Source organism: Cyclopterus lumpus, chromosome 2 (assembly GCF_009769545.1).
Source record: "Cyclopterus lumpus isolate fCycLum1 chromosome 2, fCycLum1.pri, whole genome shotgun sequence".
NCBI lineage: Eukaryota > Metazoa > Chordata > Actinopteri > Perciformes > Cyclopteridae > Cyclopterus > Cyclopterus lumpus.
Genome location: NC_046967.1, coordinates 12,152,601 through 12,174,072, shown reverse-complemented (window position 1 = coordinate 12,174,072; position 21,472 = coordinate 12,152,601). Strand labels below are relative to the sequence as shown.

Genomic DNA, 21,472 nt, shown 5'->3' with positions numbered 1-21,472 from the left:
GTCTGTTTTCATGATCTAAATTCTGCCGTAGGTTTGGCTCCAGGGACTGCAGCTGAACCGGCACAGGGGACGGCTCAGTCTTTATCCTGGAGAACGCCGTGACGAACGCCTCGCGCATCTGATCCGTGTTGCTCTTCACAAATTCACTGAATTCTACCGGGTGGTTCTTCTCCAGGTGGTACGAGAGATTGGAGGTGTTTCCAGAGTACGCAATTTGACTCATGCACACGCGACAGTATATCCGCTTCCAGTGCAATATGCAGCCGTTTGCATCCGTGTCAAAGCCAAAGTATTTCCAGACTTTGCTCTTTGCCCGTGGGTGAGCCACCAGTTTGAGGATACAGCACGAAGGTCCTGAACTTTTACCCTCCATCGGTTCCTTTGGTAAGCATTCCACTTGGATGCCTTCACCTATTGAGCACCTAATAAGATAGTAAAATACACATTTGAGGATGTTATAAACAGTCTAGCCACGCTGGGATCCATCAGCTAGGCTCACAAACTAGATCACAGTGAAGATGCTGGAGTCTGACCTATGGTATGACATTAGGCATCTACATTAATAAAGTTGAATACAACAGTTCTGCAATAGTCTCCCTTCATGAAGTTTATACGGTTCTATTTTTATTGAAATTGTTTTCCCTTTTAATTGTAGTAACAGGATGAACTGAACATTACAGCCTTCCTGAAGGCAGCCCTGTGGTATTAGACTGCTCAAGCTTTAGCAAGGTGTACCTAATAAACTGGCCAACCGAGTGTATTCAAATGGCCTTTTAATTTGACCACATTTCAACCATGATTGGCACATGTTGTGTATTAGCTTGTTATTGTAATGCAGTTCTAATACAACACGATTCAACACATTTCAGACAGGATGGAGGAAAACGGTGTACTGGGCCTTTATTGTCTTTATACTGCTCTACTTTCTATATTGTAATATATATATATATATATATATATATCCGTTCATTATGAAGCTGCAGACAGGTAGTGCTAACGATCTTCTAATCTCACTCATTTCTATAAATGGTAAACCATTCCTTTAAAAAAAAGGCTGAAGCGAGGGTGTAGCAACCCATATTGTAATAACTGTAATAATGCATTACACTATGAACAAATAACATCACAAAGTAAACAATTTGAACAATGCAATAATCTGAACACACGTGAAACAATTTGAAAAAGGTGCTCTGTTGTCTTCCTAAAGCACAGGAACGTTTTGTTGTAGGACATACAAGTAGAGCGCTTCATTTAATGCATTTAACTGATCAGAAACCCTCGTTTTCAATGTCGAGCGGGGGTTCATATATTTGGCTGACTTGTGTAAATCATATCTGTAACCAATAGACCTGATGTCCAAACCAACAAAAGGAAAGGAATTGTAAGACTGGATTTTTTTGAAGAAAATCACGAGGCAGTCAGGCTTCATCTTTTAGTCAGGGTTGGGAAATTCCATTAAAAAAAAAAAGCATTTAGGAAATCCTCTTACCGCCTCATAAATAGCATTCTCTGTGAGATTAGAAGTGTGTAAACCTCCAGAGACACAAGCCTGCGTCTGTCTTCCTGTACTCTAAAAAGATGAATTAGCTTTGGTCAAAAGAGATTACTTAGAAAGGCAACACAGGGCAGCCTTTCATCATCAGAGAATAATAATCACATGTCTTCATCGGGGGCGAGAGTACTACTCTGTCTGTATAAGTGGCACTTTCTGTTATTAAAACATATATAATGTTCATACCAATAATGGAACACATTGTCCAGACCAATATTGTACAAATAAAGTTCATTATTGTCAAACCGTTTCCTTTGTTTTTTTTAAATGTGATTTTAAACCCTTTTTTAAAATTAAGACATTTCTTAAGGAGGGAAAGGAGAATCATTTTATGAAAAAACTGAATCGACTCACTTCGGGGCGTTATTTTCTTCTTTCTTCATAAAAGACTAGAGTTTATATTTATCAAGACATCAGTGTCAGATATTATTGTTTTCAGGTAAACCAACACGACACTAAGAGAATTATAACGTGCTGAGACCTGGAAATGTAACACGTGTACTTACGCTTTAAATCTCGGAGGAAAAGAATTATACTTTTTATAGTATTACATTATCCCTTAAAATGACAGTTTTTAAAGTACCGACCGTAAAAGTTTTACACTAAAGTAAAACGTTATTTCAATATCAGTCAGGCATTTTATTACATTGTTGGTCAGTACGTTTTAACACACACACACACACACACACACACACACACACACACACACACACACACACACACACACACACACACACACACACACACACACACACACACAGGTTATTGTTTAAAATCACGTGGTCAATGTACATACCTGACTATTGTTTTAAGACTAAATGACGTTATAAACGTCTTCAGCCCCTGCGGACTATTTGCCTCTCTGTCCTTCGACATGTTCCTCCTCACACCTCCACGATCCCTCCGCGGCGTCCACTACAGGCGCATTATTTACATGTTAAGTATTATTGATTATCATTATTAGTCGCACTGCTCCTCGAACTTCACGCGTATGGCGAAGTGATCAGAAGATATCGATTAAAACCCTACGCTCGGGTTGTATCATTAAACACCGTCACACGTGTGTAAACAGTCACGTTTCCATGGAAACGGCCCAGGTCGCGAGAGACTATAACTTCACAGATGAATTCAGACATCATGGGATGTTACCTGGCAGCGTGAACGACCTGTTGAACATCTGATAGAGAAGAACTCTGATGCCGCACAGGTAGAGCCGGAGGAGGGGCAGCAGCACGGTCCGCAGCCACATCGCGAGCGCTTCCGTCTTCGCGTGTGCGTCACGGCAATGTGTCCGGCTCGCAACCCGCACGGGGGTATATCCGCCAGAAGGTTCCGCCTCTAAGAACATAGCGTCACAAGACGTCAACACTGTTCAATGTGTTAAATGATGTGTTAAAAAGCTTTCTTCTTATTCATTGTATGAATGCACTGTATTGTATCTGAGGCCTACACCACCATTCATTCATCAACACACCCTTTCATGATGATGTTGCGGTTGCAAAATGTAAAATATGTGTATAAGTCTTTATCTTACCTCTGAAATAAATACTATATAAAATATTTATTATTTTAACAGCGGGAGTTCTCTTCATTCATTTATAGTCTGTGTTTATGTAACATATATTATTATTATTATTATTATATTATATAGAGCAGGGAAGAAGTCCACTCAGATGGTCTCTTTTCCAGTGTTTATTTGCTGCAGAAGACAATAAAACATCAGATTGTCCTCTCTTTTCTCTCAGCAACATCAAACCGTTGTCCCGAAGACAGGACTACATTAAATCTATATAACAATTGTCAAAAACATGAATCATAACAAACAAGGGGAAAACAGCGACCCCTAGTGGACTAAATAAATAACTGCGTCAGTTAGAGTGACTCGGCAGACTCAAGCGAAATTGCTTAAACATTAAACAAAGGAAAAACACATACCTGCAGAAGACAATGAAACATCAGATTGTCTTCTCTCTCTTCATAAACAAGCAAAACAGAATGTATCCAACATGGCGGCCGGAAGTAGCACACACATGGCGCCAGAGGCAAAATGGAACAGCCTCAAAACTACCCTTCAAACAGGTGGACACGCAACAGGTGGACACGTGGTCGTATCATCGACCATTACCGTGCGTAACATACACGGAAACATTTCTAAAGAATATGACAAGACAATACGACATCACTTTGCCCACAACTTACTCTGAGCAACATCAAACGTTATGAGGGAAAGGCGGGGCTACGGAAGCTCAGGAGGCTCAGAAGGGGCGAAACTCATCTTCCACAGGAAACAGATTTGAGAAATAACGCTAAATAAAAAGAACTAATTAAAATAAAATAAACACACACTCAACAGAATTGTTGAATAATAAACACAAATATAAGAAATTGAAAATAAGATATAACAAAGTGTATTTGGATATCCCACATATTATTACTTAAAACTGTCTAATTTAAAACTGTATCACAAACTGTACATATTAGCACCTCTCTTGTCCTCGTACTTAGTACCACCCCTCTGTATAGTGTTTTCTTCTATATTTAGTATTTTTCTTTTTCTTTCTTATTATTATAATGTTACTTCTGAACTGTTGACTCGGAGAGCCCTGCACAAGCCATTTGTGTCTGGACTGTTGGTTCCAGACACAAATGGCAAATAAAAACCTTGAATCCTTGAATATATACGTGTGTGTGTGTGTGTTTTTGTGTTTCCATGGTTACATATCAAGTGATTGGCCTCCTTCAGTACTGTGCAATGTACTCAATGTACTGAAACAGACTAATATACTAATATTCCCTAAAGGCTCATACAGAGTGAACATTCTTCCTCGGTTCCTTCCTAATGTAATTTGTAAAGGCAGATTTTAATAACAGAGTCCTGTTGTTTGCAGTACTTTTGGATTGGGGACGGATGGGATATCAATGAATGATGGTTGCGTTTACTTTGAATACGCTTGCAATCCTTTAACCCCACTCAGACGTTGCTGGAAAGAACATGTAAATCCTAGACAGTCATGTCCCGTTCTTCAGTTCCATGCAGATGGATGTACCGACATGTGGATGCTCTGGAGAAAAGTCTAAGTTCTGAATCCATTGTCCATGTCCTCTCCCTCCCAGCCAGCCCATGACTCATACCGCTGGCTCAGTGTCACATGAGCAAGGCGTGGAGTAGAAAACACAGTTACTCAATGTGTGTGATACGGCCTCCATGAAAGCTGAATGTTGTGAGGCCATCTCTTGAGGGGGGTAATGTTAAAATATAACATTTTAAAGTCATCAGCTTCTAGCAGTGTAAACATCACTTTAATGCAAACTACAGTACAACTGTTCAAAGAGACGACATAGGAACACTTAAATAACAGTATAATGGCTTTTATATACTTTGTAAACAGGAAACAGGTACACAGGTAGCTGTGTGTCATCAGGTATCCTGATGGACTAGAACCAGGTACACATAGAACCAGGTACACATAGAACCAGGTACACATAGAAACAGGTACACATAGAACCAGGTACACATAGAACCAGGTACACATAGAACCAGGTACACATAGAACCAGGTACACATAGAAACAGGTACACATAGAAACAGGTACACATAGAACCAGGTACACATAGAACCAGGTACACATAGAACCAGGTACACATAGAACCAGGTACACATAGAAACAGGTACACATAGAACCAGGTACACATAGAACCAGGTACACATAGAACCAGGTACACATAGAACCAGGTACACATAGAACCAGGTACACATAGAACCAGGTACACATAGAAACAGGTACACATAGAACCAGGTACACATAGAACCAGGTACACATAGAAACAGGTACACATAGAACCAGGTACACATAGAACCAGGTACACATAGAACCAGGTACACATAGAACCAGGTACACATAGAACCAGGTACACATAGAAACAGGTACACATAGAAACAGGTACACATAGAACCAGGTACACATAGAACCAGGTACACATAGAACCAGGTACACATAGAACCAGGTACACATAGAAACAGGTACACATAGAACCAGGTACACATAGAACCAGGTACACATAGAAACAGGTACACATAGAAACAGGTACACATAGAACCAGGTACACATAGAACCAGGTACACATAGAACCAGGTACACATAGAACCAGGTACACATAGAAACAGGTACACATAGAAACAGGTACACAGGTAGCTGAGTGTCATCAGGACTTGGGATGTTCTCAGTTAAATGTGTTAGTTTATACTTTATTATCGATTGCCTCATGTTTATACATTTAAGTGCGTAAATTAAACTTGTTGTTCTTCTTAAATAAAGAATGGACAGTTAAACCGGATCGTTTCACAAGAGGTGTGAAGGGAGCTCAGGGAGGCTCCTGGTTCTGTGGATGACAGATGGGAGTCCTTCTAACCACTAAGTGCTCTGTTTGTCTCCAACTCGTCCGCCCAGGAGATGCTTTCACAACCCGGTGTGGTAAGACCTCCACACCGCTCTTTAAAAGGCAGCCGGCCTGCAGGAGCAGCTCAGTCCTGCTGCCTGAGGAAGACCACCGTGAGGATGAAGTCTGCGTTGAGGGTCGCTCTCCTTCTGCTCCTGGTCACTGGAACTGTGACAGCTAAAGGTGAGGTACCGGGTATGTTGGTAGAGGTCGTGGTTATGGATTTACCTTAGAGGGTGAGCTGGGTGGAGGAGGGTTCTGGTTCTGGTGGTTCTTGTTGATAACATCCATCATTCTTGGATGTTTACTTCATCGTGACAAATGAGCTCATAGACTCATCACAATATATAAATATAAATATTTATATGGGACAACTCAGAAGACTTTGTAAAGACACAGCGACATCTAGTGGATTCTTTTAGCCTAACGTAGTGTTAGAGTTGAGTCTAACAGACAGACAGGTACACACAGACAGAGAGACAGACACAAACATACACAGACAGACAGACAGGCAGACAGACAGACAGACAGGCAGGCAGGCAGACAGGTTGGAGTTGATAATCCTGTCTTGTGTCACAATTCTTTTTTGGAGTTCTGATAACTTCAATAAAATGTGTCCCTGATGCAATAAATCTAAATCTGTAAATATCAGCTGATTTAAGACAAATGCAGAATGGCTCATACCTTTTTTTATAAAGGTCAATTACTCCTGTATTAATGCTTTATACACCAGTAATAACACCTTCATAGGAACACCTTCATATGCATTGTAGCAGGAGGGACAGCTGACTGACTGTTCCATGTTTCTCTTTCAGATCTCAACCATGAAGCAGCTGCCGAGAGGCCGAAGCGCTGGAGTGGTGAGTGACGGCTCCGTTGGCCACGCCCTTTCTGTGGCCAGATATGACGCCCTGTCTTATGAGAGCTTTACAACAACCAGACTGTCGTGACGCGTCGTCTCTTCCTCTTTCCAGGACTGTTCGATAGTTTCCGGGGCAAAGGTGAGCGTCTCCAGGTTCCGGTGCTCATGAAGACCACTTCCTTAGTGGTCTGGTTCAAGGACAACAGTCTAATGTGGTTCAGTGTATGGATGATGTCGTCATGTTATGTAAACCAATGAGATCAGTCAGGAGAGGAGGAGGACCAAGGAGACGTGGTGAGCCCAGTGGTCCTTCTCTTGATGGCTCTCTGTCTTACAGGAGGAGCCTCTTCCCCCCCCCCACCCGCTCAGCCCTCTGGAGGAGGTGACTCAGACAACCGTACGTCCTATGAGTAGATACAGGTTGGGCTTTCTTCAATATGACATTCTGCATTTCTTTTAGATGGCGCCGGGTTCAACTTAGCGGATGCTGTTAATCCAGGTAACGAATCTGTTTATTACACTTGTTTAATAGTTTCTGAGGTTCCACTCATATCAGTGATGTACACCAAATGACCGCGAGGACACGAATAATCAATTCATCCATTGAGTTCTAGATGTGTGTGTTTTCCATATTGGCAACGATATATTTATCTACACAGATCACAAAGCTGCTGCAGGAAGTGAGTACGCAACACGTCCACTTATTGTTCCTTTCTGAGCAAATATGGACAAAAAACAAAGGAAAGTATGACGCAAGGTGGTGTGGAGAACCCTGGAGGTGAGGACCTCACGAGGGTGCTGGACTCACTCTGTTGGGGGGCAGGTGGGCTGAGATCTGGTGACACGCAATCCTTATTTATGCAGATAATATATATATATATATATATATTTAATAACCACTACGATGTGTAGAATAATCAAGAAGACATGATGTTCTTCATTGCAGATGGCGGTGGATTCAATCTGGAGGATGCTCTCCGTCCAGGTGAAGCTCTTAGTTTAGGGTTCAATGTCCTCTACTAGGTGCTGTTATTATATGTTTTAGTTATTTTATATTATTCATCCATTCATATGACGCGTTCTTTACATATTGGTCAGGTGGTTGAATATGAGGACGCTCTAACTCACACCTTCATCATTTTACCTGACAGATGAACATTGAAGCATCTCCAGTTCATTACTGATATGGACGTTTTCTGAAATGTTACATTTGCAAATGAGGCATTATTTTATTAAATATTAGCCCATTTTTGTACATTTCCAGAAGATAAATCTGAACATTTAATTAACCCATGTTCAAATGTCATTGTTTTATTTTGTGGATATATTAGAGTCAACGGTATTTACTTTGGATATCTCTTTGTTTAAGTCCGTCAATCAGAAAATATTGTAGTCATAAAAATAAAAAAATGTTATTGTTAATATAAAAGTGCATGAAAAATGATGTTTGTGTTATTCTTTGTTCCAACAGCTCAGAAACCCACTTCTGGTCCCAGTGGAGGAAGTGAGTCATCTACTGCCATGTTATTACATCATTATTATAATCATTTGATATTTGGTAACACTGTTGTAAACATTATATACCACTGAATAATTATTATTACAAGCACTCATAAATGTCCATAATGCTTGACAACAGAAATCACATTATGAAGCAGCTTATAATGACTCATAAGGTTAAAAACGTCACGTCAGAGTCAATTATGAAAATGAGTATATGCATTACAAAAACATTCTAATGTCTTTCAACTATGGGAATTATCGTACACTCTGACCTTTGCAACTGTCCAGCAGTTATAATATGGATGCATATCTTTACCCCACTTGAGCTGTGTGGTAAACAGATCATAAATCATCAAATTGATGGACACGTCCACGGGGTAATGAATGACACCTGCCTGCCCCTCCTCAGGTTGCCAGGGAAACGTGGTGGAAAAGCTGAACGCGGTGATTGAGAATCAGAACCAGCAACTGCGCCTGCTGAGGCAGATGATTCCCACGTCTCGCTTCTACGAGCGGCGCACGCGCTGACGGGAACAGGAAGTCGTCCGTGAGCATCATATAGCATCATATATAGCATAATATAACATAATAAAGCAACATATAGCATCATATATATAGCATTATATAGCAACATATAGCATCATATATATAGCATTATATAGCAACATATAGCATCATATATAGCATAATATAACATCATATAGCATCATATATAGCATAATATAACATAATAAAGCAACATATAGCATCATATATATAGCATTATATAGCAACATATAGCATCATATATATAGCATTATATAGCAACATATAGCATCATATATATAGCATTATATAGCATCATATAGCATCATATATAGCATAATATAACATAATAAAGCAACATATAGCATCATATATATAGCATTATATAGCAACATATAGCATCATATATATAGCATTATATAGCAACATATAGCATCATATATATAGCATTATATAGCATCATATAGCATCATATATAGCATAATATAACATAATAAAGCAACATATAGCATCATATATATAGCATTATATAGCAACATATAGCATCATATATATAGCATTATATAGCAACATATAGCATTATATAGCATCATATATAGCATAATATAACATCATATAGCATCATATATATAGCATCATATAGAATCATATATATAGCATTATATACCATCATATATAGCATCATATAGCATCATATATAGCATCATATATAGCATCATATATAACATTGTATACAGTATATAGCATTATATATAGAATCATATAGCAACACATAGCATCATAAATGGCATCGTATATATATAGCATCATATATATAGCATCATAAAGCATCATATAGCATCATATATATAGCATCATAAAGCATCATATATATAGCATCATAAAGCATCATATATATAGCATCATAAAGCATCATATATCTGAGGCCAGAGGCTCCGCCCCTATTCCACACCTTCACTGACTGACCCTCGCTTTTGTTTTCCAGGTGTCATCACACCTCCTTCACGACGCCGGACCTTCTTCATGCTTTTCACTGATCAATACATATAGAAGTATTGATGCTTTTCACTGATCAATACATATAGAAGTATTGATGCTTGTCAGATTTCATATCATGCACACCGATCTACTGTAAATGCACACGTGATGACTCACACGTATGAATCAATAAAGAGGGCCTTGAATGGAGAACTTGTTGTTATTTGTGACTTCAATCAGTCCGACTTGTTTATGAATATTTAGAATCGCTGAATCAACCTTCAAGTTTGCACAAAGTGTTTCCAGAAAGCTAAATGACGCGTGAAGGAGGTCGGCAGAGAAATGACGACATCGACTTGAATGTAGAAACTCTTCTGATGGATGAATATATATAATTACATATTAGGAGACAATTAGAGAGGTGTCATCTGCGTAAAATAGGATTTCACAGCTTTTATTTTGACGATGGAACATATTTCTGTAAATCTTTGACAACAGGATGTGATGTTTGATATTTATCTCAGCAGTGTCTCATTTGCATTAGTCTATACCTCTGATGGGAGGTTGAATCAGAAGCAACACGCCCAAGTGAAAGCCATCCCCATCCACTAGGTGGCGCATGCGCTCCAGCAGAGAGCGGTGATTGGTTCATGTTGGGTCATGCATGTGGAACTATTTATTCTAATACTTGAGGTTATGGTTTCCGTGACGTTGTCCCTGAGTGTGTCTGCCTGCATACACACGTGACTGAATACAGCTCCTTTAAAGTCACCACTTCTCTTCTTTTAGAGCAACAAAGTCACACTTTGATTGATATCTGACAGTAAAAAAGAAAGTAGTAGCGCACTAAGTCTACGGGAGGACAAAAGGCTCATGAAGTTCGGGACGGCCCTCTGACACGGTGGCCACACCCGGGCTGAAGTTGACTCCCACGCTGTAACGGGACACCGGGGGAGGACCAGAGGGGCCACAAAGACCTGCAGAACGCACACGGAGACGTCAGTCCGCTGCTCCAGTCACCATGAGGTCCTGCCTGAGGATCAGTGTTCTCCTCCTGCTGCTTACTGGGACATTAACGGATGACGGTAGGAATACGGTCTCTAGGTGTGTGTGTGTGTTGTGTGTGTGTGTTGTGTGTGTGTGTGTGTGTGTGTGTGTGTGTGTGTTGTCTGTTGTGTGTGTGTTGTGTGTTCTAGTCCTCTGCCCTTTACACGGACGCATGGCAACTCTTTTTTAGTCTCACTAAAAGTGGCTGTAAGAGGAGAAGTTCTCTTCTACTGAGCTCTATTTGAGGACTCGTCCCTGAATGACCAGACCTGGACCCCTTCACACACGGGTGGACCGGGTCCAGGTTCGAGTCCGATGACTGGAGTCAAAAGGGAGTCTGTGTCCTTGTTCTTCAGGAGTACTTGTTCCCCGTAGTGTGCAAGACAACACAAATCAATTGCTGTCGGTCTCATTCTCCAACTTCAAGCTGTAAATGCTCAACTAGTTCAGATTTGATCAAATACGTCTATTCATAAGCTTTGAGTTATAGAAACCTGAGAGAGCTCACTGGCTCACACCCTCTTCCAGCTTTGTGTCTAGGATTGTTCATCCTTGTGGAGCGGTGATTTTATTAGTGAGGTCACGAGATGAAATGAGCTGGTCCAATATGAAGAGGACCATAGCATGTAGTAGTACTGGTGAGCTACAGCTGGTAACTTTAATAAAAATAACCTTTCTGTCATGTCTGCCAAGTTCCAGGCCGCGGTGGGCGGCGCTTGGTCTTCGGCTCGACTGCTTTCTCATTTTACAACGTTGTTTTTCCCCGTGGTTTGGAATCAGGCCCTCGTGTCCGCTGAAGGGGAATCCTAAAGCTCCACAGGACTTTAGGAGCAGCGTTTGGGAGGGTCCTTTCCTGGTCCACAACCCCAGCTCTTAAAGAAGTAGTCACCCCAGTTCCCTGACCTTGACCCCACTCAACCCTTTGGGGTGAACCGGGACATAGACTGTGGGCAACCTGAAAAGTACCTTAAAGCTGCATTCTCTCTCCTGACCACCAGGGGGCGTCTCCTCTGGTTGTATAGAAGTCTATGCTTCATGTGTTAAAGCTGCATTCTCTCTCCTGACCACCAGGGGGCGACTCCTCTGGTTGTATAGAAGTCTATGCTTCATGTGTTAAAGCTGCATTCTCTCTCCTGACCACCAGGGGGCGACTCCTCTGGTTGTATAGAAGTCTATGCTTCATGTGTTAAAGCTGCATTCTCTCTCCTGACCACCAGGGGGCGACTCCTCTGGTTGTATAGAAGTCTATGCTTCATGTGTTAAAGCTGCATTCTCTCTCCTGACCACCAGGGGGCGACTCCTCTGGTTGTATAGAAGTCTATGCTTCATGTGTTAAAGCTGCATTCTCTCTCCTGACCACCAGGGGGCGACTCCTCTGGTTGTATAGAAGTCTATGCTTCATGTGTTAAAGCTGCATTCTCTCTGCTGACCACCAGGGGGCGACTCCTCTGGTTGTATAGAAGTCTATGCTTCATGTGTTAAAGCTGCATTCTCTCTCCTGACCACCAGGGGGTGACTCCTCTGGTTGTATAGAAGTCTATGCTTCATGTGTTAAAGCTGCATTCTCTCTCCTGACCACCAGGGGGCGACTCCTCTGGTTGTATAGAAGTCTATATAAATGACTCTACTTCTCTTGATTTATTCCCTCAGTAAACATTGTAAACATTAGTTTTTGGTCTCAATCTCTAGTTTCAAGTCTTCTTCAATGCAGAATGATGTTCATTTAGTAAATTAATGTAATTTAGAGTCAGACAGACCATAAAGCAGGGTAGGCTTTCGGGCGGGGCTTACTGTGATTGACAGGTTGCTCACACCGCTTCGTCTGGTCTGGGTGTCGTCCGTGTTTTCGTGTGACAACTTTAACCCTTTCACTGTGTAATTTCACCTCATGCAAGTTAATTGTAACATAATGCATTGATGTACTCATAAAAACAAGATGGCGACCACCATAAATCAAAACCAAAAGGCGATGTTTCTGTAACTATGTCCACGTCTTATACACAGTCTGTGTTCATCAGTGTGCGCTGACGTAACAGTGCATGTAGAACAGGGTGTTGCAGAGATCTCTTAATTCTGTTCATTCTGGGATGGCGTCTGGAACATGACGAGCATGACGGTGAAACCCACAACAAAGACGTGTTGAGTCAGGTTTCACTCGGAGAAGGAGCAGAGTGTGTGTGTGTGTGTGTGTGTGTGTGTGTGTTAGTCTAACCAAAGCTTGAAGACGAATGAGCTCATTGTTTTCACCTCATTCACCTCAATCCAGTCCAAAAATCTGATATTTAATAGCCAAATGATGAGTTCAGGTTCTTCCAAATCACAACAGTTGCTCCAAGCTAAATATTCAATGGTTAACATCTGACCTCCAGACTCCACATTCCTTCACCTGGTCGGACGCAACCGGCCAGGTGAAGGTGCAGAGTCCAGGTGTCTGATTCCAGTGAAGAAGCTGAAGCTTTGCTGAAGCCTCTGGACTCAGCAGCTGACTCTGAATCCCCCCGAGTTGTTGTTGTTTACCCAAGTTACTCTTCTTTGATGAGATATTGAACCAGAAATAAATACAAATATATAAACGATATTGTCATTTTAGGACCATGTTATGCCGCTGATTTAATGATGAAAGAAGCCATGGACTTTTAATTCTGAAGAGCATTGACTCTCTGGCTGTTAACAGAAAGGTGCTGTTTACTCTGGCTTCATGTCATGAGGTGACATGCTCATGTAAACAAAGACGTGTGTGTGTGTGTGTGTGTGTGTGTGTGTGTGTGTGTGAGAGCCCACCGGCATATATATGTTCAAATACGATGTCGGTCCATGATGGCGTCCCTGCCCACGTGTCCTACGATTGTGTATTCCAGCCTTAAGCTCATGTCACTGCAGCAGTGTGGAGCTGGTATCAGCAGTCTGGTTATGGCCCCATATGATCCATTATGGTATGTATGTGTAGTAAGATAAAGCCCTTTGAAGACTTTTATGGGTGCGTATCTCACAACTTCAGCAGCTTCACCTCCTGCTTCAGCGTCGCCATGCGAGGGAAACGCCTCACTCACTGACTCATGCGCCTGAGTCAGTCAGCGTTGCCATAGGAACCAACCAACACAGTGCAGGACTCCCTGCAGCACAGAACACATGTGCAGCCACCATGCAGGGAAACCCCCGAGCGGCGTGGCTCGGTCCAGAGCTCCTATGTAATAACGTTGCTCATGTCGTCCTCTCTCAGGGTTCGACCTGTCCGTGGCGCTGGACGATCCAGGTGAGTGACCACATGCTCTTCATTGTGGTTCTGTTGGCGGCTCAGTTCCCGTCACAGAGGGCTGTCGGATGGCCGGATGAAGCAGTGACAACTTTATTAATATAGCGTACACATAAACAACCACACACACACCCTATATACTGTACAATGTCCCCATGTGAATGTAGTCTTCCCTGGTCCACATGGTTAGTAACCTGACCCCGGACCTGGGTCAGACCGGGTAGGGTATTAGGGTATTACTGTATGCTAACATGAAGAAATAGACAAAGCCTTTAGAGTCCACTTTGTACCAGAGCTTTCATTCACGTGTCGTGGTCTTCTTCGGGGGATGGGTGATGCGACCTAAGTATGAAACAAGCTGAGGAAGACCTTTAGTAAATGTTCTTGGTCGGCACACTTCAGGGTAAAGTCGGGAGCGACAGAGGGGATTCTGGGTAGAAATGCTAACCGGCTGTCAGACAGTAACGCCACTCAATTGTTTGTGTTCCTTAGTCCCACCGACGGAGAAGCCCCAACCGAAGGCCCCGGAGAAGCCCAAAAGTGATGGTTTGTATCAGAGTGCCTCTGCTTCATGAGGCGATCAGCTACCGAGAGTTTCAACAGAGGAGGGGGTTCTGGTGACCCCTGACCTTGATGAACATGCTAGCAGCTTTGAGCTACATGCTAACATCTGAACCGTGGCACACTCATGATGACCGCGTAATGTTGCTTCTTTAAGTCCGGCTGAGGCCGATGGGAATGTCTTTAGTTCTGCAGGTACTTGTACATAAAGTGTTGCACACATTGAAACGTCCCCCTGGTGGCGGCGCTGAGGAACACGATTCATTTGAATGTTTCTGCTAAATGCCGTGACAGGCGCTTCCTTTTTATTCAAAGCACGACATGTGGACATTTTTAATATCCCGGGTTGTATTTTAGATTTGAGTTTTACAATCGAGCCGAGAAACCACACATGTGATCAGACCGGTTTGAAACCAGTCCACAGCTGAACCACATGACAGACACTAAATAAGCACTTCCTGTTTGATAGTGTACTGTGGGTGTAATTACAAATATGTGGTGTTGGTGATTGGCTGAAGCCTGATGGAAACATCTCAGCTATGAAGAGGTGGGAGTCCAAACTGATGAACAAACAAAGTCCAGTTTGCATGCAATGGTGGTTCTGGACCGATTGAAGTGTGTAAAGCTCTTCTGCTCCCTCTCTCCTCAGGTGGGCTGGACCTTCTGGACGCCTTTGGTACAGGTAAATCACACCGTGCACGTTAGAGTGAGAGGTCATGTGTTCACACATCCTGATATGATATGTATGTCCTTGTCTAATATGCACATGTTTTTCCACAGATGAGCCCGTAAAACCCAAGAAACCAAGTTCTGGAGATTCTGGTACCGTAACGATTTCCCTCTTGTGGTTTGGGCCACGCAGATAGTTCTGCTCTTAGATGTGTAAACCTAAAACTAGGTTAACACATCTAGTTTTAGGTTTGTGACGATAACCTATTATTGTATTGTCTTTGTGTATTCTAGGTGGCTTTGGACTGGATCTGGAGGACGCTGTCGGTCCCGGTAAGGACATTACAATGGGTCTCCACAGTATAGAGTTTTAATGTTTTTAGTACTCTGTGTTTTCTTTGTTCTCCAACAACAACAAGTCTATAAAAGCAGAAGTGTTCTTCGTGTGGCAGCCGACATGCTCTATAGAGCAAGACACTGAACCCTAATGCTGAGGGTCAGCTGAGGTCACATGGATCTGAATGTGCTGATTAGAATAAAGTTGTTGAGTGTAACCTGGATAATAATAATAAAGGAGCATCTTTTGGCTCTGAGCCAGCGTATGGATTGGCAATGATTTATGGGAATTCTTTCCTTTAACGAATCAGCTTTCCTTCTGTATGATCGATGGTGTCTTCGTGCCCACAGATCCCAACCCCAAACCGGATCAACCTGCCGTGAAGCCACCAAGTGGTGGAGGAGGTGAGTCGTCATTTATATGGATGCTAGAGGAGACTGGTGATGTCCTTCATAGTCCAGAGCTAGAACATTTAGTAATGAACATATGAGAGCAGGTCCATCCTTGTGGTTCGTAGTGTTATTTCTGCTTGTCTTTTACATGTAACTTCCTCGTAGAACATTTTAATCTTCACTTTGTTGTACATTGTGTTCACTTCTTGAAGGCGGAGGCAGTTTCGGTGACTCCGACTTATTTGATGTTGGTGGCGGAGACTACAAGCCCGATGGAGGCCGCCCACATGGGGGTAAGACAGCACGGCAACATTTCTCCTTTTTGATTATGCATTTAATTCCTCTGCTGCGTTCCGATTGTGGTGCCGGCAGCTCACTGTCACAGAGTTTAGTGCAGCACCCCAGGGTGCTTCTGATCAGTCAGTTCAGGTCACACCTGAGTTTGAAACCACAGCGATGGAAGAGACACTTTAATCAACGCTGGCTAGTTTGGTAGGATGACATTACTTTTGTCACGAGTTCCCATGATGCTTTGCCTGCTGGTAGATTTCATTCAGTACTTCATGAGGAAGCGCGTCGTTCTGGCATGATACATGTGCATTTATTATTATAATTAGGAATACTTTTATATCTATTGGTTTAGTGAGCGCGCTGTTCAATTTATTTCAGAAAGGGCCACATTTATAAATACTGAGCAGCTCAATACAATCAGACATATAAAACTATTGTAGCTTCTTATACGTTCTTTGTCTCGTGTCTCTTGTGGATTCAGAGCATGGAAGTCATTCGTTGTTCTTCTAGCAGAGAAGAAAAGCCCACGGGCTCTTCGGCCTGATTGGAGCCACATGGCTGGGTTTCAGATTCTGCTCATGAAGGAGCAGCTATGCTAACCGCTTATTAACACTCTCTTCTGTCTTTTGAATCCAGGTGGAGGGGTGGACCCCGGCTCGGATCCTCACGGTACGTTTTTGTTCTAGTGAACAGTTCCTTCATTCATACAGAAGAGCAGCGACACCTGTCCGTCATCATCGTAGACTGATTTGCATTGTGTGTCTCTTACAGGTGGAGCTGACCAGCCTCAAGGTAAATCCCTGTCTGATCTGGTCCGGAGCTCTTCTGGATCTACTTCCTGTCTTGGTGTCTGTCCGTGTGGGTGTCGTTATGTCTCCCTGCAGACTGATCTTTTCTGCACTTCCTGTTTCCACCTCAGAGGAAGTTGTGTTCTCTGCTTCTGTGTCGTCGCCTAACAACAGTTGTTGTGTTGTTGTGTTGGTGTTTAAGTAGTTTGACATATTTGCTGGTGACTCTGAAAGCGGCAGCTCCTCGCCTCGCTGTACCTTAGTCAGCCACCATCCGTATCGCGGGCATTGCCAGTGGATCACTCCAGATATCTGACCAGCTGCATTTGGATTATGTTCCCCTCACAAGTCTGGTGTCTGTGAGGATGGCAGCTGGCTTAGTGTTCTTCACATTAGCAGCCCCGGTCTGGTTCCTTTGGCTAAAACCCTGCTCCGATTGTGTGTCGTTGCAGATCCAGACCTTCCGTGGGGCCAAATCCTGAAGATGCTAAATGCTAACATGCCAGAAGAGTTCTATATATGGATGTCCAACTTAAAGCAAATGTTAACCCCTCTGTTAGAGAGGGCCATGGATCTGCTGCACGCTATGCCCTGAACCATCCGTTTAAAGGGAAGGTTTGACGCCTTTCATGTGGATGATGGTGAATGTAGTCCTTTGAAGTAGTTCTCTAAGTAGTCCTCCCTCCTGATATCCTCTGGCTCTGGTCCAAGTCACACTGCCAAGTGTGTCCTCGCCCGTAATGCCTGCACTCAGAGGATGGGTTGCTTCAATGGACGACATTTACCCTCAACACTGATTAGACACGTTTCCCTTTAACTTCTGATTGGCTCTCAGCTCTGAGGTTTACAGACGTCTGATGTTCTCGGTCCTGGATAAAAACAATATCTGGTGTGGTGATTGAAAACCGGGATACTTTTTAAATATTTTTATTCGTCCTCTTATTTTGAAACCCTGCATACACTTCCTGTGCCCTTTGGCCTCATGGACCCTCACAGCTGCAGGTCTGTGCTTGATCTGTAAAGTCTGGTGTCAAACGTGAAGAGCCGTTCTCCGACTATAAAAGAAAGGTCCTCCCTGTTATTCCAGACTTACCGGGCACCCGGCGTCTGGGCGCGACCCGCCACTCCCCACCCAGCGGCGCCGTGACTCACATGCGCTGCGAGAGGATGTGGCTTCTATAGAATACATCGGGGGGTGCCTGAATAATGAGCTCTTATTACAGGAAGTGAAGTGTCTGATGAGTCAGTTACTGATCATGTGGAGAAGCTGTTCTGGACTTCACTTGAAGCTGTAGAATGTGTGTGTATATATAGATATATATCTATATATACACACATACATAGATGTTTCTCTTTGCTGGCGCTCAGCGTATTTATTTTGGCGGGTTCTTTTCGTGCTTTCTGGGGTCTGGTATGTAAAGTCATGAGCTGTGTGAAGCATAATGAATAAAAGCCGCGCTCACGTCAGTGTGTTTGATTCGTGACCCACGAGAGGCTGCAGAACCAACCCAGTACACGGGGCTCCCCAGACCCTCAGGGGCCCCCGGGGCCTCGGGGCCCTGAAACGAAATGTTGGGGCGTGATGCATCAAAACACTTTAACACGATTCCATCAGCCAATGAGCTTGCAGGAACAACAACAACAACCCTTCTGCATTGAGCCTGTACGGCTCATGTTTCCAGACATCTTCATTCAAATGAAGCTCACGGAGTGAATCGACTTCATTCTGTGAGCAAAGCACACACTATATATTAAAAACACGATACTTTAGTATCTGTCAGAGCGTACCATATCATGAATAAATAATAATCTCAGAACATTGTTAGGATGGAGCAGCAGGACGACGCGTATTTGGGACTTCTTGTTACAATGTGACACATTTCATAACAGGATGCTTATCATTCTCCTCTATATGCAGATGTGTGTGTGTGGTTTGTGTGTTTGTAAGTGTGTGTGGTTTGTGATTTGTGTGTGTGTGTGTGGTTTGTGTGTTTGTAAGTGTGTGTGGTTTGTGATTTCTGTGTGTGTGTGTGTGTGTGTGCGTGTGTGTGTGTGTGGTTTGTGTGTTTGTAAGTGTGTGTGGTTTGTGATTTGTGTGTGTGTGTGTGTGTGTGTGTGTGGTTTGTGATTTGTGTGTGTGTGCATGTGTGTGTGTGTGGTTTGTGATTTGTGTGTGCGTGTGTGTGTGTGTGTGTGTGTCTACATGCTCAGCATTTCCCAGGGGCTCGTCATGAGGCATCCTGTGTTGTTTATGTGGAGGCGACGCCCTGTTTTAACACACAGCACCATCACAAGACGTGTGTGTGTGCGTGTGTGTGTGAAATGTGTGGTGTGTGTGTGATATGTGTGTGTGTGTGTGTGTGTGTGTGTGCCCTGCAGCTTGGGTGTGTTCACTGTACATCTGGTCCCTGTTCTCCTCGTTTCACTGCAGTCTGAATGTTGTTGTCTTTGTGTTGCTTCACATAGTACACTTTGTTCTGGTGCACTACACCTGGAGCTGTTGGCCGCCACCTGGTGGCGAACTGAGGACATGACAGCTCAGTTTAGGAACATTGGTCCTAATGAATGAATATTATTATGTGTTCACCATTAGGAGAGAAAACGTGAGGACGTATCAAGTGATCACGTGACTCATCACATGTCACTCTGAGCAGAAACAGCCAATCAGACACAAGGATTTACCAACATCTGCATTCTTCTTATTAAAGATAGAAAGGTTGACAAAAAAAACATATTGGATTAATTTTCTTAACTATAAGTTAAACTTAACTTTATCCCTCACATCAGTACATGTGCACTCTATGAATAGAAATGGAAGCAAAAAGAAGGATATTGTCGGAACATCAGAGAAACCATGAAAGGTCCAAACGAAGATAACGATGACGCAGCCGGCGATACAATCCTGATGGTTCTGGTTGAACTGTAAACACTTTGCTGTAACACCGTGTGTGTGTGTGTGTGTGTCCTGTAGAAGCTGGATCTGGACAGATTGCTGGCATCGCCAGCGCCATCGGCGTCGCTCTGCTGGGAGCAGCAACCAGTTACTTTGCCTACCAGAAGAAAAAGCTCTGCTTCAAGATTCAAGGAGGTTAATTATGTTTTTATTTATCTGCCAAAGTTACAACATGAGTCCCCAGACTCAAATAAAACCTGGTGCCGTTTGGTCATAACCGACGCCGCGTTGCTTGTCTAGGTGCAGATCCAGAGAAAGGCCACCAGGGGGCTCAGTCGGATCCTCAAGGTGGGTTCTTGTTTATTCAAATTCATGAAAGAGAAAAGCTGTGATTGCTTATATGAAACAGAAGAAATCAACTCGACATATAGTTCTCCCATATGTAGTTTTGAATATGAATAGGAAGTGAGCTCTTTAATCTGTTCTCTCAGTCTTCAGCAACCTGCTCAGGACGTCCTAGACGTCAGTGGACCGCCTCAACACAACTCCACTTCCTTCAACTGTCAATCAACTGTCAATCAACTGCCATTGGTGAAAGGAGGCCCGTTAGAACTTCACACCAGAAACCTCTTCCTTCAGTCAACAAGCCATCTGTCTCCCTATGTCATCATGTATGGGATCATTCATAGCACATACTGTACATTATTCATATTGTTTATAGTACGGCACGTCGTAAAATAAAACACCGTCGCTGCAGAAAGGTGGCACCTCGGGGTGCTTCTTCATCCGCTGTGAACCCGGCCTCTGTCTCTGTGGTTCAGGGTTTTCTTTAGCCCCTTAAGTCCTAAAAGGTTTGTTCATCCGAATCGCGCGAGAGGAACAACATTAATGTGTGGAGGTTTTGTTTTTCCCAGCTGTTGACACATCAGAGTTTCTTTGTTAGATTGTTTTTGTGAAGCGACCCTCTGTTGTCTGCATTGAAATACAACAAGGGGCGTGGCCAGCAGGAACCAATAGAAGAAGGAAATGTACTTTAGACACAATTCATCCAAACCACCCGTCCACTTGCACAAAGCACCACCGTGTTGTTACACTCGTCATGTCGCTGGGGCTGAATCCAGCTGAAGGAGCTTTCTGTGGAGAACCCTGCTACACGTGCACATGCAATCTTTTGTATCGCAAATGTAAATGCAACTGACATACAGCTTCAGCTCTTTGTCTATAATTGGATTCCTTAAAGTTGAATTTTTTAAAAAGCTGCATCAATCAATATGTTTGTATTAACCATGTGTTGATAATTAGCCTCTTTCAGCTCAGTTTGGGTCCGTATAGAAGTCAGCAACTAGCTGGTGAACACAGCAACGTTTAGCAACTAGCTGGTGAA

The 21,472-nt window shown here is 43.0% G+C and overlaps 3 protein-coding genes across 6 annotated transcripts in view; 1 reads left to right on the top strand and 2 right to left on the bottom strand.

The window, feature by feature from the left end:
• Positions 1-2,820, bottom strand: part of LOC117743152 (zinc finger BED domain-containing protein 1-like) — a 5,006-nt gene extending 2,186 nt beyond the window's left edge. The window contains exons 1-3 of one of the 2 annotated variants that reach the window (XM_034550955.1): positions 2,702-2,798; positions 1,490-1,570; positions 1-422 (exon numbers count right to left, since the gene is read on the bottom strand). The exon at positions 1-422 is cut by the window's left edge and continues 2,186 nt beyond it. In XM_034550955.1, the coding sequence (XP_034406846.1) occupies positions 1-422; positions 1,490-1,506 (439 nt within the window). In that variant the 5' untranslated portion in view covers positions 1,507-1,570; positions 2,702-2,798. Of the gene's footprint in view, positions 423-1,489; positions 1,571-2,701 lie in introns of both variants that reach the window. The other variant, XM_034550963.1, reaches the window with a different exon arrangement.
• Positions 1-3,786, bottom strand: part of dhrsx (dehydrogenase/reductase (SDR family) X-linked) — a 19,625-nt gene extending 15,839 nt beyond the window's left edge. The window contains exons 1-2 of the mRNA XM_034550975.1: positions 3,488-3,786; positions 2,702-2,890 (exon numbers count right to left, since the gene is read on the bottom strand). Of these exons, the coding sequence (XP_034406866.1) occupies positions 2,702-2,801 (100 nt within the window). The 5' untranslated portion in view covers positions 2,802-2,890; positions 3,488-3,786. The remainder of the gene's footprint in view (positions 1-2,701; positions 2,891-3,487) is intronic.
• A 6,744-nt stretch (positions 3,787-10,530) lies between these two features.
• cd99 (CD99 molecule) lies at positions 10,531-20,895 on the top strand. 3 transcript variants are annotated; one of them, XM_034549602.1, is made up of 13 exons: positions 10,534-10,942; positions 14,125-14,157; positions 14,650-14,703; positions 15,368-15,400; positions 15,499-15,540; positions 15,682-15,720; positions 16,075-16,128; positions 16,329-16,409; positions 17,044-17,076; positions 17,179-17,199; positions 20,167-20,283; positions 20,389-20,436; positions 20,580-20,895. In XM_034549602.1, exons 1-13 carry the CDS (start codon positions 10,879-10,881, stop codon positions 20,606-20,608), a joined length of 648 nt encoding a protein of 215 aa, XP_034405493.1. In that variant the 5' UTR covers positions 10,534-10,878; the 3' UTR covers positions 20,609-20,895. The 3 variants fall into 3 exon arrangements, with proteins under 3 accessions (XP_034405513.1, XP_034405502.1, XP_034405493.1); XM_034549622.1 differs by lacking the exons at positions 14,125-14,157; positions 14,650-14,703 and having other exon boundaries at positions 10,531-10,942; XM_034549611.1 differs by lacking the exons at positions 20,167-20,283; positions 20,389-20,436; positions 20,580-20,895 and adding an exon at positions 17,648-18,662 and having other exon boundaries at positions 10,533-10,942.
• The last annotated feature ends 577 nt before the right edge of the window (positions 20,896-21,472 follow it).